The following is a 14,153-nucleotide window of genomic DNA, read 5'->3' on the forward strand; positions in this document are numbered from 1 at the left end:
TTGCATTTAAATCGTGGCAGGCACGTGTCATCTTCATCATCGTGATTTCTCGCAGAGGCACCCTGACTCCCGTCCGCCTGGCCCAGGCCCTGAAAGTCCCTCTGAGAGATGCTTGCTGGGTACCCTGCCCTCCCCGTGGCACTCCATACGACTGCAGACTCATTTGCTGCTGCCGCGATGTGTTTGATTAATGCCTGTCTTTCTCCCACCAGACTTCAGGTTCCATGAAGGCAGGAAGAAAGTTGCTTTCTTCCACCACTGGAGCCACGTACGGGGTGCTCCATCAACACTGCATGGCCTGCACCACTTCTGGGTTTGCTGCAGAGCATGGGGCCTGGGGTGGGGGCACTGTCCAGACGCTGGCTCCTTGCTCCAGCCCGGCTGGGTGAAGAACAGCCTGTGTATGCACCTGCTGAGGCTCTCCTGCTCCTGTCCCCCGCAGGCACGGACATGGCCGTCTTCTGTCTGCTGTGCGGGAAGCGTTTCCAGGCGCAGAGCGCGCTCCAGCAGCACATGGAGGTCCATGCGGGCGTGCGCAGCTACATCTGCAGCGAGTGCAACCGCACCTTCCCCAGCCACACCGCCCTCAAACGCCACCTGCGCTCACACACAGGTAGGCCAGGCGGGGCTGGGCGGGTCTGGCAGGGTCTCTGGGAACTGCTGTCTGGATTTATCTCCAGACACATCCAGGGGGGTGCCCGGCTGAGTGGGCCCTCAGCCCTTCTCTGCTCAAGTGTCAGGCACTTGGGGGCCTCCGAGGTGCAGATCAATGTGGATAGTTCTTATTCCTTCCCATCTTGGGGAGTTTTGGTTCTCAGTCTCTCCGTGCTCAACAGAGAAGGCCCTCACTAGAAATGCAGGTTCCTGGGTCCCACTCTCAGAAACCTCGATTCAGTGGGCACAGGGGCCAGGACTCAACATTATTAGTAAATATTCCCAAAGGATTCTGCTACAGGTGGACCCAAAATGCATTGTGAGAAAAACCCACCTGCTTGGTCTCTGTCTGCCACGCCCCCTCCCACTCTCACGCGCCCCATTCCACCCACACACACTGAGCACACACGCTCCTGAGGTCAGCCTCGGGATCTTAAGGGAATGTTGCAGGAGTGGTGTTACTTGCCCCGCGGTAACAGAATCACATTTTGTATACTCAGGCCTTACCCCTGTTTAGGGCAGACAGTGGGGGTGTGTAAACAGTGAGCCAATATACAGCCCTGCTTGGCCACTTCCAGACGATGGCGGAGGAGAGCAGTTGTGAGCTGAGGGGTCTGGGCCAGGTGCCAGGCATGGCTAGTCCTTGCCACCACCTTCTAGGTTTGGGGGATGGGGCACTTGGTCCTGAGGGCCCAGAGGCACTTGCTTCCTTGCAGCAGCCTCTGACCCCCTAGCATCACCAGATTTGCTTAGAACTTTTTAGATTTGCTGCCATAGGACAAGGGGAGGTCCCAGAGGGTGAGGCCGGATAAGAAGGGCTCATGAAGAAGGGATGCTGACAAGGACTTTCTCTGTGGTGACAGCATAAGCATCTCCTGCAGGTGTATGCACCTTCCGGTCAACACCTCCCCACCTGGTCCCCAAGTTGAGCCTTATCAAAGATGGCCAGTTGCCTTTCAGCCGCTTCTGACCATGCTGCTGGGGTCTCACCATTCGGTCTCATGTGACTTGAATGAGCCTAGTCCTGAGAAGTCCACCAGGGATAGGCCCTGCCTTGCCCATGCCAGCTTCTGAGAACTCGCTATTAAAATGTCACTTGCCCCTGTGTCAGTCGTGGCTCAGATCCACGGGGAGGGACTCTTTCCAGACATCGTTTGGGAGCAGTTCTTGCGTTATCTAGGAAGCATGGAGCATGGGCGCTGCCCGTGCACCCACACGTCCACACCCACCGGTTTCACACCAGCGAGGCCGTGTGCACACGGCCCTCCACCGGCCGAGCACACCCGCACACAATGCCTCATTGATATTCCGTTGTTCTTGGCCCATTTGCTGCTGGGGCCGGGTGTTTAGCATCGGCAGCTGTGTTTGGTAGGTTAGTCCAGCCGCGCTCTTGGCAGTGATGGATCCCTGATTCACACAGCTCATCATATAATAAACTCTCAGCTGTGTTGAAGGGGCGGGGGGCTGAGGAGCCGACGGGATGGGGCCGGGATGGAGAGGACCACACTTGGGGCCCGGCCCATGCCAAGAAAACCACCAGGTGAGGACAGGCCGCTGGGGTCACAGGTGCGCTGGGCAGGCCGGAGGGGGCTCTAATTAGTCTCGTTTGTCCTGCACTTAATGTCAAGCTCATTAAAGAGGCTGCAGAGTTAATCAACATGCCACAAATTGGATTTTGAGTTCTGCAGCCAGTTTTGTGTACATTATGGCCACACGGACACGATTAACTCTCCGGGTGAGGATTTTAGGCCAGGGGCTTGCCATGCTTCAAACTGCAAGCGTGTGTGTGTGTGTGTGTGTGTGTGTGTGTGTGTGTGTGTGTGTGTGTGTGTGTGTATGTGTGTGTGTGTGTGTGTGTGTGTGTGTGTGTGCGCGCGCGCATGCACACTGGTGTCTTTTCTTTCCTAAGTTCTTTTTACTCCTTTCCCTGACTCTAGAGATTTCCTATTTAAACTCATTTAACATGTGATCCACTTCATAATTAAATTCATAAAAATCTGATCAAACCAACCTCTCTGCCTTAACCCTTTGTTTTTTAAACTCTTAGCACCCCCCGCCACAAGGGGAAGGACACAGACGGCGGATCCCTCCCCCCCGCCGAGCGGCTGCCGATGTACGTTTTAATTACCGGCTCCAGCTGAAGTCTCTCGTGGCCCTTGCTTTATTTATTTATTTATATCTTAATGAGGATACTGAATCCTTGATTAAAGTCGTAATCGTTGCCGATTCAAAAGGGAGGGGGAGCTGGATGTCAGACGGGGCTGGGTGTGCAGACGTTACACAGAGGGAGTGGCGGGCGGGCCCTGGGCAGCACTGACACTCACTCTGTTAGACACACGATGAATTAGGACCAGGATCTGCACCGGCCTCGCCTCCCCTTGGGTTGGATGGGGCTGGCGGCTGGGGACCAGGCAGTGTGCACCGCCCTGGCAGCAAGAGGGCGGGCAGGTGCTGAGGATCCGGGACTCCGTTCATCCCCAGATCTGCATGTCGTGGGGCTCACCTCCGAACCCAGGGCAGCGTCCCGTGGATTGGTGAGAACTGGTGTCGAGGGCCGGCTGTGCTATTCGAGCCTCTCCCGTCCGAATCCTTGATGGAAGTGCTCCCACCCACCCCTCTACGCCCTCGGAGCACCCTGCAAATCTTCCATCCATGAGAGAGCCCGCCAGCGAGCAGACCCCAGCATCCTCTCCCCACCGAGCCTTAAAAACCCTTCAGAGCCCGTCGGAAGAGATGAGAATTTATGTGGGTCCAGGGGCCTACATTCGAGAAGGGGGAGATGTGGTTAGCCTCCTGAGGAGGGGAGAGAGAGAAGAGTGTAAAATACCATTTGAAAGAGGAAGTGAAGGCGCAGGCCTGCGAGTCTATAACGAGAAGGACAATTTATGCCGAGGCACGAGTGCAGTTTGACATGGGGATAATGAAAAAACGTAGGTCATTGTGGATGACTTAAACCTTCAGCAGCTGAAGAAAATGTATGAAATGCAGAGGACATTACACGGTTGGCAGCCCCGCACATCTGCAGAGGGACAAGTGAAATACAGTGGGCCATTCTTTACCATAAACTGTGGTTGCTGGGGATGCAGCCCAGAGAAATTGTAATTACAGTGACAAGACAAATCAGCGATATTTAAATATTCATGAACAAAGTCTGGGGTGATCAATCTATCTTTATTGTCTGTGCCTTCACTCCTGTAATAAATAAGTAGCTGAAGGCCTCACCTTTCTTCTCCCAAAGCCCCCACTTTGGGTACAGAGGGGGAAATGGTTACTCCCCACATCCCAGCCTCTCACCCTCTGGGGGACGTCAGAGTGGGCTACACAGAAAGGAGGCTCTTGGGCATAGGTTCCAGGCCAGGAGAAGGCAGTTCTCCCCACGTTTCGGATACTGACATTTCCCGAGCATCTGCTCAGGGTCATCCCTGCACCATGTGCCGAGGCTACAAAGGTGAACACGGCTCCCTTCTTGCCCTCGTGGTGTTTCCATTCTAGAAGCACAGTGGGCGTGACAGCAGATACAGTACAGTATGTCAGTGAGCCTGTAAGTATCCAGTGCCCAGACTCTGGAACCAGATCTGAATCCCGACTCAGCTTCTTACTAGCTCTTTGGCCTCAGAGACCATGTTTCAGCATCTCTAAAAATCTCATTTTTCTCATCTGTAACATAAGAATGATACTGTCTTTCTTGTAAGATTGTTGCCACGATTATGTGATACAATCTGTGTGACGTTCTTAGCATAGTAGTGCGTACTCAATAGATGTGGGCCATTTTAATTAGGAAGTGCCATAAAAATTGTATTGATATGACTGCTAAAAGGACACAATGCTAGATATTCTTTTTCTCTGGGAATGAAGGAGAAAGTGATTCAGTTTGCATGGGCTTCGGGGAGAGGCAGAGTTGGGGAGGAGCTAAAGGGAAACTTCTAAACGTTGGTGACTTGTGAGTTGGGCCTTAACGGATGACTAGGAGTTCGCCAAGGAGAGAAAAATCATGCAGAAAGAATGGCTGCATGAGACTGTGGAGGGGGAAAGAGAAGAAGGCATTTGGGGGACAATGAGAACATTGGAGAGATTTTTTTTTTTTGAGAGTAGGGGAGTCAGGCTGGAATGGCTGGGCCACGGTACAGTGTGGACGCGTGTGCACAGGTGTGCCCCTTGTAGATGCTAAGAGGCCAGCAGGGGTGGGGGATGCTCAGGTCGTCTCTGGAGGTGGTGAGTACCGGCAGCCTGATCCTCCTGGTGCACTGAACATGCTCTGCTGTCCCCTAAAGAGGGGGCTGGGGGAGGCAAGGGCCTGATCCAGCTGCTTGTCCGCACAGGCGACCACCCGTACGAGTGTGAGTTCTGTGGCAGCTGCTTCCGGGATGAGAGCACGCTCAAGAGCCACAAGCGCATCCACACGGGCGAGAAACCCTACGAGTGCAATGGCTGCGGCAAGAAGTTCAGCCTCAAGCACCAGCTGGAGACACACTATAGAGTGCACACAGGTACTGGGAACAAACGCCCTGGCCCTGGGACCTGGGCGGGGGTGTGTGTGTGTGTGTGTGTGGAGGGGGCAGATGGTTCCCCAGAGAAGCCCAGGTGAGGGTGGTCCCAGGCTGAACCAAAGAGTGGAACAGCTTCCCTTAAGGGTTCATACAGCAACCTGTGAACCACTACCTCCCAGCAAGGGCAGGGCAGACATTACTAATCAATCACAGCACCCTTTCCACGAGCCCAGACCCGCCTTCCAGGCAGCCGTACCGAGAGCTCACAGACGATGTCCATTCGGGAATCCCGAGTTACGGTTAAGTTGGCCTGGTCCGCTGAAAGTGAAGGTTAGGATGATTCCATGTGACTTGAGGGTGAGAGTAAGAACTATGGGACACTGACTTAGGTTATGATGAGGGTTGGGAAAAACTGTAAATTAGACTGAGTTTGGTTCAAAGCTTAGAAAAGCAGATGTTTACCCCTCTACGAGTATAATGATTTCCCATTTCAAAGGGCCTTCAAATTCCTTTTTACGTAAAAGAACTCAGCAGCTGTTTCCCTGGAGCCTGAGGACAGAACAGGTGGAAGTGGTCCCGAAGTCCAGAATTGCCAGAGCTGGGGGCAGTGGGATGCTAGAGCCGGCCCCAGCCTGCCTGCGAGAGCCTTTGTGCACATCGCTCTCCAGCTCCGTGTTCAGTGTCATCACCTTGGTTGCTTAAAATCGACCAGGGTGGGTGGTATGCACAACATGGCCACTGGCAAATGCTTCAAAATCAGGGCTTTTTGGAGAGCCAGTTGTTAACTCTCGCCACCAGACACTGCTGGCTCGGGGGTATATCCTCAGAGGGACCTCCCCTGAGGATAAGAGGTAGTGGAAGCTAGTGGAACGTGGCAAACCAGGAGGCGTCCCCTGATTAGGGGAAACAGCTGCCTGACCAGAGGAAGAGGGAGAGGTGATCAGGCAGGTCCTGCTGGCCCAGGGGAGAATGTGTTTCCCTGGGAGGGGAGGGGGACAGAGGGAGCAGTAAGCAGAGGAGACATGTGATCATGGCTCTGCTTTCTTGCTTCCAGCTGGGCCACAAGGAGAGGATGGGGTGCTCAGTGCTGACAACTAGAGTGACCCCCCCAGGATTTCCCAGAACCCTAGGGCTTCCTTAGCCCCCTCATCAGAGATGTGACCTGGTGGGCGGATCGTTAAATGTGTTGGCACTGACTATTGTAAATAGCCGGTCAATAGTTAGATCACTTTGGCTGTTCATTACTTCATTATTTGCAGGGGCCTCTGCACAGAGGTGTATCGATAGCGAGATGGCTGGCCAGTTAATTACTGTATTGAAACAAGGTTCCCTCACATCCTCTGCTCAGCTCCAGGGGACTTGTAACAGCGGGGCAGGTGGGCTGGTCACAGCTAGGGTGTGGCCATGCACTCCCCAGTTCTCTATCCCACCCCCATTCCAGATCCAAAGGGGAAGGCGGGGTCCACAGCCTTGGAGGAATAGCCATCCCCAGATGGAGCAAGTTTGCAGGATGTTTCACCCCACCCCTGCTCCCTACCATCCGTAGCCCTGAAAGGACTCCATCTCCTTGCCCCGCTAGAAGGAACTGTGTGCTGAACAGCCATCCCTACGGACTTCAGAGGTCTCACTACCCCTTTTCTAGACCTCATTTCCTTTTGGAGGAAGGGGAGAATCTGTGCCCTTGAGAGAGTTAACAGTAAGGCCAGGGACTGGAGCTGTGCTGAACAACACCGTGGCCCCTACCTTTGTGTGGCTGTTTATGTTAGTTACAGTGCACAAGGTTAGGAATGTAGTTCCCCCCCTCATACATTGCTGGGGGGAATGTAATTTGGTGCAGCCACTATGGAAAACAGTATGGAGGTTCCTCAAAAAATGAAAAATAGACTTACCATGTGATCTAGCAATCCTACTCCTGGACTTATATCTGGAGGGAAGTCTTAATTCAAAAAGATTGCACCCCAGTGTTCATAGCAGCACTGTTTACAATAGCCAAGATGTGGAAGCAACCTAAATGTCCATCGACAGATGACTGGTTAAAAAAGTTGTGGTATATATATATATATATATATATATATATATATATATATATATATATATATATATATATATATAAAATGGAATACTACTCAGCCATGAAAAAGAATGAAATAATGCCATTTGCAGCGATATGGATGGACCTAGAGATTATCATACTAAGTAAAGTAAGCCAGAAATAAAAAGACAAATACCATATGGTATCACTTATATGTGGAATCTTAAAAAAAATGACACAAATGAACTTATTTACAAAACAGAAAGAGACTCACAGACATAGAAAACAAATTTGTGGTTACCAGGGGGGAAAGCAGGGGGAGGGATAAATTAGGAGGCTGGCATTAGCAGACACTAACTACTACGTATAAAATAGCTAAACACCAGGGTCATACTGTAGAATACAGGGAACTACATTCAGTATCTTACAGTAACGTATAATGAAAAATGATATGAAAAAGAATATATGTGTGTATAACTGAATCACTCTCCTGTACACTAGAGACTAATACAACATTGTAAATCGACTATACTTCGGGGGATGTAGTTCCCCATTCCACCGGCCGCATTTCAGGCCCTCAGAACCCAGTGTGACCCCTGGCTGCCATACTAGATGGTCCATCACCATGGGAAGTGCCGATCTCAAGGGACCAGAAGCCCGGGGGTGGGAGGAGGGTGCAGAGCATCCCTGTGGAGGTCCCCCCCTCACAGCTGCCCGCTCTGTCCTGGCCTTCTCCTGCCCTCCCCCCACAGGTGAGAAGCCCTTCGAGTGTAAGCTGTGCCACCAGCGCTCCCGGGACTACTCGGCCATGATCAAGCACCTGCGAACGCACAACGGCGCCTCGCCCTACCAGTGCACCATCTGCACGGAGTACTGCCCCAGCCTGTCCTCCATGCAGAAGCACATGAAGGGCCACAAGCCCGAGGAGATCCCGCCTGACTGGAGGATAGAGAAGACTTACCTCTACCTGTGCTACGTGTGAGGCTGGCCCGCAGCTGCAGCGGGGGAGCGGGGAGCGAGGAGAGCTAGAGCAGGATGAGGTCCAGGAGGACTGTGCAAACAACACAACACAAAACTAAAAACAAACAAACAAAAAAAAAGAAAGAAAGAAAGAAAGAAAAAAAAGAGGGAGAAGGAATAGGACACCTGGGAGCTGTCTGGCCCTGGATTCTCTCTGAGGCTCCAGGTGACCCCGATGCCTGGCCCAGCCCCTTCCCCGCCAGCCTCTGTTCCTCCTTTCCTGGCTGGAGGTTGGCCTGCTCTTCTTGGGTGGTGATGGAGGTGGCTTTGTTCAGCTCAGATTGGGGGGACATTTTTCTCTTTCCTCCACCTAGATCCTCCTTTTGTGTCCAGAAATGAAGACTAGGAACAGGGTGAGGGGTCCTCTGGTCAGAGCCAACCCATCTCTGCCTGCCGTCCTCTCCATGACTCCGTGGAAGATGAGGGCTGAGGGACCGGGACGGGTGGGGGCGGTGCAGAAAGGGGGCCTGCAGACGGTGGGGACGGGCTGGGTCACAGCGGCAGCTCTAGTTTGCTGGGGGCAGGTTGGGGTGGGAAGGGGCGCTCCTGCCCTTCCCCCTGCTCAGTTTATCTGTTGCTTTCCTCTGCTCGGCCACACCTGAGTGTCCCCTCCTGGTCTTCAGGAGCCTCAGTGCTCTCGCCCCCTCCCCCAGCTCCTGGCTCCCCAGGGTTCCCCTTGACTTTGACCTCCCAGCCCCTCGTGGATGGGGCTGTCTCCCCCCTCCTCCCACACCCTAGTGGGAAAGCCGTGTCTGACTCCAGAGACCCTACCTGTACCCTCAGCTTTCTGAGAATGCAAATGACGTAAACAGAACAGCCCAGCCCAGCCCAGCCCAGCCCTGTCCTGAGCGAGATTCCTGCTGAGCTGCCTTTGCTTCCAAAATGGAAAAATGCAACAGCTAAATACATACTGTCCCACCAAACACACACCCACAAACCCCTGCAGCCCTCCTTCAGCCCCTAGGAGGGGGAGTCCATTAAAGGGCTTCTTGCCCATGGAGGGACGAGGATGTCCTCCAGAGGTGCCCTACACCAGGAGGGGGACCCCTGCCCCGGAAGGGAGTTGGTGAGTTGCGCTGGGGACCCTTTGAACACAGGGGACCCCAGACCTGGTGAGCTCTGTGGGGAAACCCAGGTCCAGAGGGTGGCACAGAATTTCTGGCTCAAGGGCCCCCTAGTCCACAGGGAGGAAGATGGGAGGGAAGGGGGCGGGGAGGAGGAGTTGAAAGCGCTTTGCCTTGTGTTACGTTTTGCTTCTTTTCTGTGTTCCCTGTTCGCCTGTTAGCACATTGTACTTGAATTACCTCAGTTTTTTGTGACCTCATGAGCTTTTTTGACCCCTGTATCTCTTTTTTTTTTGGTTGGGGGTTGGAGGAATGGGGAGAGTGTCCTTTTCTGTTTCTTGTGTAAATTAATAGCTGATTTAATAGACTTCAGCTGGCCGAGGTCCTCCCCATCCCCCAGCTGGGAGGAGCAGTGCAGAAGGAGCTGAGTACTCAGGATGTGAGTGTGAGGCCGGGGCAGGAGGTGGGTGGCGGGGATGGGGTGCCGGGGGGCAGGGCCAGGTCACTGCTGGCTCCGCCCAAGGCATGACGTCATCGATCACCGTGTACTCTGGAGAAGACCCTACCTTTCTTACAATCTGCTGGGTCATCTAGGTCTTGGGGGGCAGCCGGTGTTATTCAGATCCCTGCAACTGCAGGGCCCCCACCTCTGTGTGCATTATCACTGCCAAAACCGGTCTCTTTTCAGGGCTGGTTGGGGACGAGCCGGCCTGTGTGTTGTTGCGATGGGGCAGGGGTGTTGTTTTTCTAAAAGCTACCTCTTCTGTTTGTCCGGTTGTTCTTTTGTTCCCTTCCTGTCTCCCGTCCTGCTGCTCTGCTTCCCCTCTCCTCCCCCACCTCCCCTCCCTCAATTTTTGGAAAGCACATTTGCAATATTTGTATTCGCTTTGGGACGGGTCTTCCGTTTCATCTCATGCTTTATTTGTTGAGTTGTTTTTTTTTTTTTTTTCTTCCCTTTCTCTCTCTGAGAAAGTTGTGGTTGTGTTTTTATCTTAGGTTTTAAAAAGTGGTTTCGGGAAGCGGTTTTTGGGGAGAAGGGCTGTGAGGAATACAGGGAAGTCGGAGGGATGGGTGCTGCTGTGACCACCCCCGTCCCTCGGCCCCATCCCTCCTGCCCTCCCCTGCAATCTCGCCCACCAAATCTGAAGGCCTTAAAAACGGTGTGTTGGGGGAAATGGATTGGGGGGACTATGTCGCTAGACTGTTGACTGGGGACAACATAGAGGGGATACTATTTTGCAACTAGAATAATGACTTAGTGCTTTGGAAAGGAAAACAAAAAGTTAAACTTGAAATCCGTAACTAGAGCAGTGGTCGTGTTTATAATGTGAAAAGAGTGAAATCATTGAGGGCGGGGCAGTCTGTAAGAAATCTTTATGCACTATTGCTGCCTCCCCCAATCTGGGAAGAAGCGGGGACTGGCTGGCCCTCAGGGGATCTGTAAATCCCAGAAAACAGTATTTGAACAGAAGGATATCTTTCAACTTTGGGGGGAAGGAAAAAAAAAATTCAACTATTCCACAGACCTAGCTGGCACCTCTCACTGCCCCCCCCCCGCCCTCCCACCCAGCCAGGGTCTCCTCCCCTGTTTGTAAAAGCTGAGAGGGTTGAGCTCATATTGACAAATTGTAATATTTTTGTAATATTTGTTAGGTCCTTCATCACTTCTACCAGACCTTGCCCCTTCCTTTTGTAATGTGAATAGAAAACAAAAAAAGACAAAAAAAAAAAAAAAAGAAATTCACCACCACCACCACCAAAATACCCCTTTGTGCGTGCCTGTGTGTGCGTGTGCTTGTGTGCGGTTGTGTGTTACATCATGCCGTATTGTAATCTGGTGTTGCAGCGTTGGATGGTACTCAGTCAGCCCCTGCCTGCCCCCACCATCCCACAAGGATGCTGGTCGGGAAGTGGGGAGAGAGGACCAGGGCCTGGGGTTTCTGGAGGATGCTGGCTAGGGAGACCTCTGAACTTGGCTCTCCCCTCCTCTCCCGTGAAACCACAGACACCCTGAAGAGACTCCAACATGCCTCTTTCCCAGCTTCCTACTCACAAAGACAAAAGAATTCTGACCTCCCCACGGCCTTCGTGGCCAGGCCTAATGGCCAAGATGAGGATCAGAAATGATCTGAAGGCTTTAGACGTGTGGACAAAGAAGGCTGGGGAGACAAGGCGGGCAGAGGCTGCTCTCTCCCTAGGTGAGACCGGAGCGTTGTCACTTCCCTCTCCTTGCTGCCACCTGGCCCCTTGGCCACCACACCGCCTTGGGCCATGGTACTACTGACAACCCTGCTTGCTCCCGCCTTCTCCAGCACAGAGAGCTTCTCCAGCCTGGAAAGTCCAAGTTGATGAATTGTCCCTTTCCTACGTTCGGCTCCTGTAATAAGCATGTCCCTTAATGCTTTTGGTGACATTTCCCCCTCACTCATGTGCTCTTCCCCTGTTCACTCCTTCACTCATTCAAAGCATTAAAATCCTATGTGTATATAGGATAGACAAATATATAGAGAGATATATATATAGCAAGAGAGAGAGATATAAAATAGTAAATATCATTGCTGCTTTGGGCTGCTTTGGAGGAGGCCACGAGTGGGGGAGGGGTGATCGGGGGTGGAGGGGGTGGGGAGGGAGGCTGGGGGACCCAGTGATTCAGTACAATCCAGGGATGCAACGCGGGCTTGTTTAATCTTTGTGCCTGAACAGTTTTTCCATGTTTAGAAAAAGAAAAAGAAAAAAAAAACTGCTGCAATTTTTTCACAAGTGTATGGTACCCTCTGGATGCTAGTGATACAGTTGGCTGCTGGGGAGTCAAGGCCTTGGAGGGAGAGGGCTGGCTGCCTCCCCTCCTTACAGGGGCGTGAACAGCGCTGGGGTAGGGGGCTTCCGACTTTGCCCATGAGGGTGGTGGGGAGATGTGTGGCCAGTTCCCTGCAGACCCAACAAGGGTGAAAGCTGGGGGCACGGGATGTGAGACAGAAAAGGGGAAAAAGATCAGACTCAGTTTGTTCATTTTTCCCGGGCTTATGTTAAATCTTTTTCCGCCTCCCACCTTGTTTCCTCCTTCTTGGAGCTTCGTGGTGGCATTTACCTGCATATTTCAGGACAGGGGGGCAAAAATCAGACTAAGCCTACACGGTGGGACTGATGGGCGGAGGAGAAAGGCAGAGCCCACCAGAAGGAGTGCAAGACAGACCAGGGGAGTTGGGTCATGGGGAAAGGGCTGGGGAGGGGGGGTTCAAGGCCCCCTGCAGACCTGGCAGCCAGCAGCCCCCGCCCCCCTGAAACCTTGGCGGTCCACTTAGCAGACAGGGTACCAGCCTCCTGGTGTGTGTCATAGGAGTTGTTCACATAGTGTTATGCATGATCCTTGTAAGGTTAAGACGCCGTGGTGGTGCACCATGACATCCAACCCATATATATAAAGATAAATATATATATATATGTATGTAAATTATAGCACTGAGGGCTTTGCTGCCCTGCTGGACCAAGCAAAACTAAGCCTTTTGGTTTGGGTATTTTGTTTCGTTTTGTTATTTGTTTGTTTTTGTGGCTTGTCTTATGTCGTGACAGCACAAGTGCCAGTCCGATTGCTCTGTATTACAGAATAGTGTTTTTAATTAATTGATGTTCTAGTTCATGTCTACCTCAGCACCTCCTCTTAGCCTAATTTTAGGAGGTTGCCCAATTTTGTTTCTTCAATTTTACCGGTTACTTTTTGTACAAATCAATCTCTCTCTCTTTCTCTCTTTCTCTCTCTTTTGATCTCTCCCTCTCCCTCCCTTTCTTTTTCCCTCCCTCCATCCTTCTTCCCCTCTCTCCCCTCTCACTTCTGTTTGTACCATTTTCTCTCTTACTCTCTCCTTCCTCTGTTCCCACCCAGCCCTGCGACCCCGCCCTGTGCTTGCCAGCCCTGTCTGTCTAGCCCCAAAGCAGCTCACCCCAACTTGTACGGTCCTGGTTGCAGCTTTCCGCATCTGCCTTCGTTTCGTGTAGATTGATGCGTTTCTTTGTAATTTCAGTGTTTCTGACAAGATTTAAAAAGAAAAAAAAAAGAAAAAATGAATTTACTGCTGCAGGCTTTTTTCTCTCTCCATGTGTCACTAAGTGAAGTTTGTGCCTTCTATAGCAAAGAGAATATTTTTTACATCCTACTAACAGTAGATTTTTTTGTAGTGAACATTTTTTGTATTTTTATTTATAAGTCTCATAAGAAAAATAGCAATGTTCAGTTGTATACCTTGAATCTGCAGTTAGAAGAAAATAAAGTTAATTCAGTTGTCTCTGGCTTGAAGTGTCCCCCCCTTTTTCAAAAGTGCGTGGTCCTCCCTGCCTTTTCCTGGGTGGGAGGGACTGAGATTTCTGTCTGGGGTTGGGGAAGCGAATGCCTTGCGCCTCAGCCTCATCGATGTGACATGTTTTTGAGGCCATATGTGTGAGGCATAGAGCCACTTCATGACATATTTAGCTAATGCGTTTCAGTTTAAAAATAGCGTTAAATACACCAATAGCGTTTGATCTGGTGTGTATGAAACAGGCACTTGTCCACTTACCCGTTCAGCGTGAGCATCAGCCAGTAACTGGCGCGGTAAGCCTTGGGAACACGGTGAGAGCAGAGCAGACAAACCCCTGCCTGTCAGGAGCCGACCTTCTAAGCCACTGAGTTGGAAAGTGTCTGCTTATTAACTCGCTCCGGATTGCACAACATCCAGCGCCAAATCAGGTCCGTTCTTGCCCGACTCCGGAGGCAGGGCTCTCCCGTCTGCTCTTCATTATAGAGACATTTCCTCCTTCTTCCTCGCAGCTAAGCGAGCTCCAGCTATTTCTCAACAAGGAGCTGCCACCCAATGAAAGGTCCCACTCGCAGGATAAAGCATGTCCGCAAAACGCAGCTGCTCG

At 51.9% G+C, this 14,153-nt stretch overlaps 1 protein-coding gene across 5 annotated transcripts in view; it reads left to right on the top strand.

Annotated features, from left to right (window-relative positions):
• Positions 1-13,542, top strand: part of ZBTB16 (zinc finger and BTB domain containing 16) — a 184,122-nt gene extending 170,580 nt beyond the window's left edge. For all 5 annotated transcript variants that reach the window (XM_074357144.1, XM_074357146.1, XM_074357142.1 and 2 more), the window contains 3 exons: positions 443-613; positions 4,974-5,141; positions 7,926-13,542. In XM_074357144.1, coding sequence (XP_074213245.1) covers positions 443-613; positions 4,974-5,141; positions 7,926-8,155 — 569 coding nt within the window. In that variant the 3' untranslated portion in view covers positions 8,156-13,542. The remainder of the gene's footprint in view (positions 1-442; positions 614-4,973; positions 5,142-7,925) is intronic.
• Positions 13,543-14,153: the final 611 nt, after the last annotated feature.

The sequence above is a fragment of the Camelus bactrianus genome, chromosome 33 (assembly GCF_048773025.1).
Source record: "Camelus bactrianus isolate YW-2024 breed Bactrian camel chromosome 33, ASM4877302v1, whole genome shotgun sequence".
Classification (NCBI taxonomy): Eukaryota; Metazoa; Chordata; class Mammalia; order Artiodactyla; family Camelidae; genus Camelus; species Camelus bactrianus.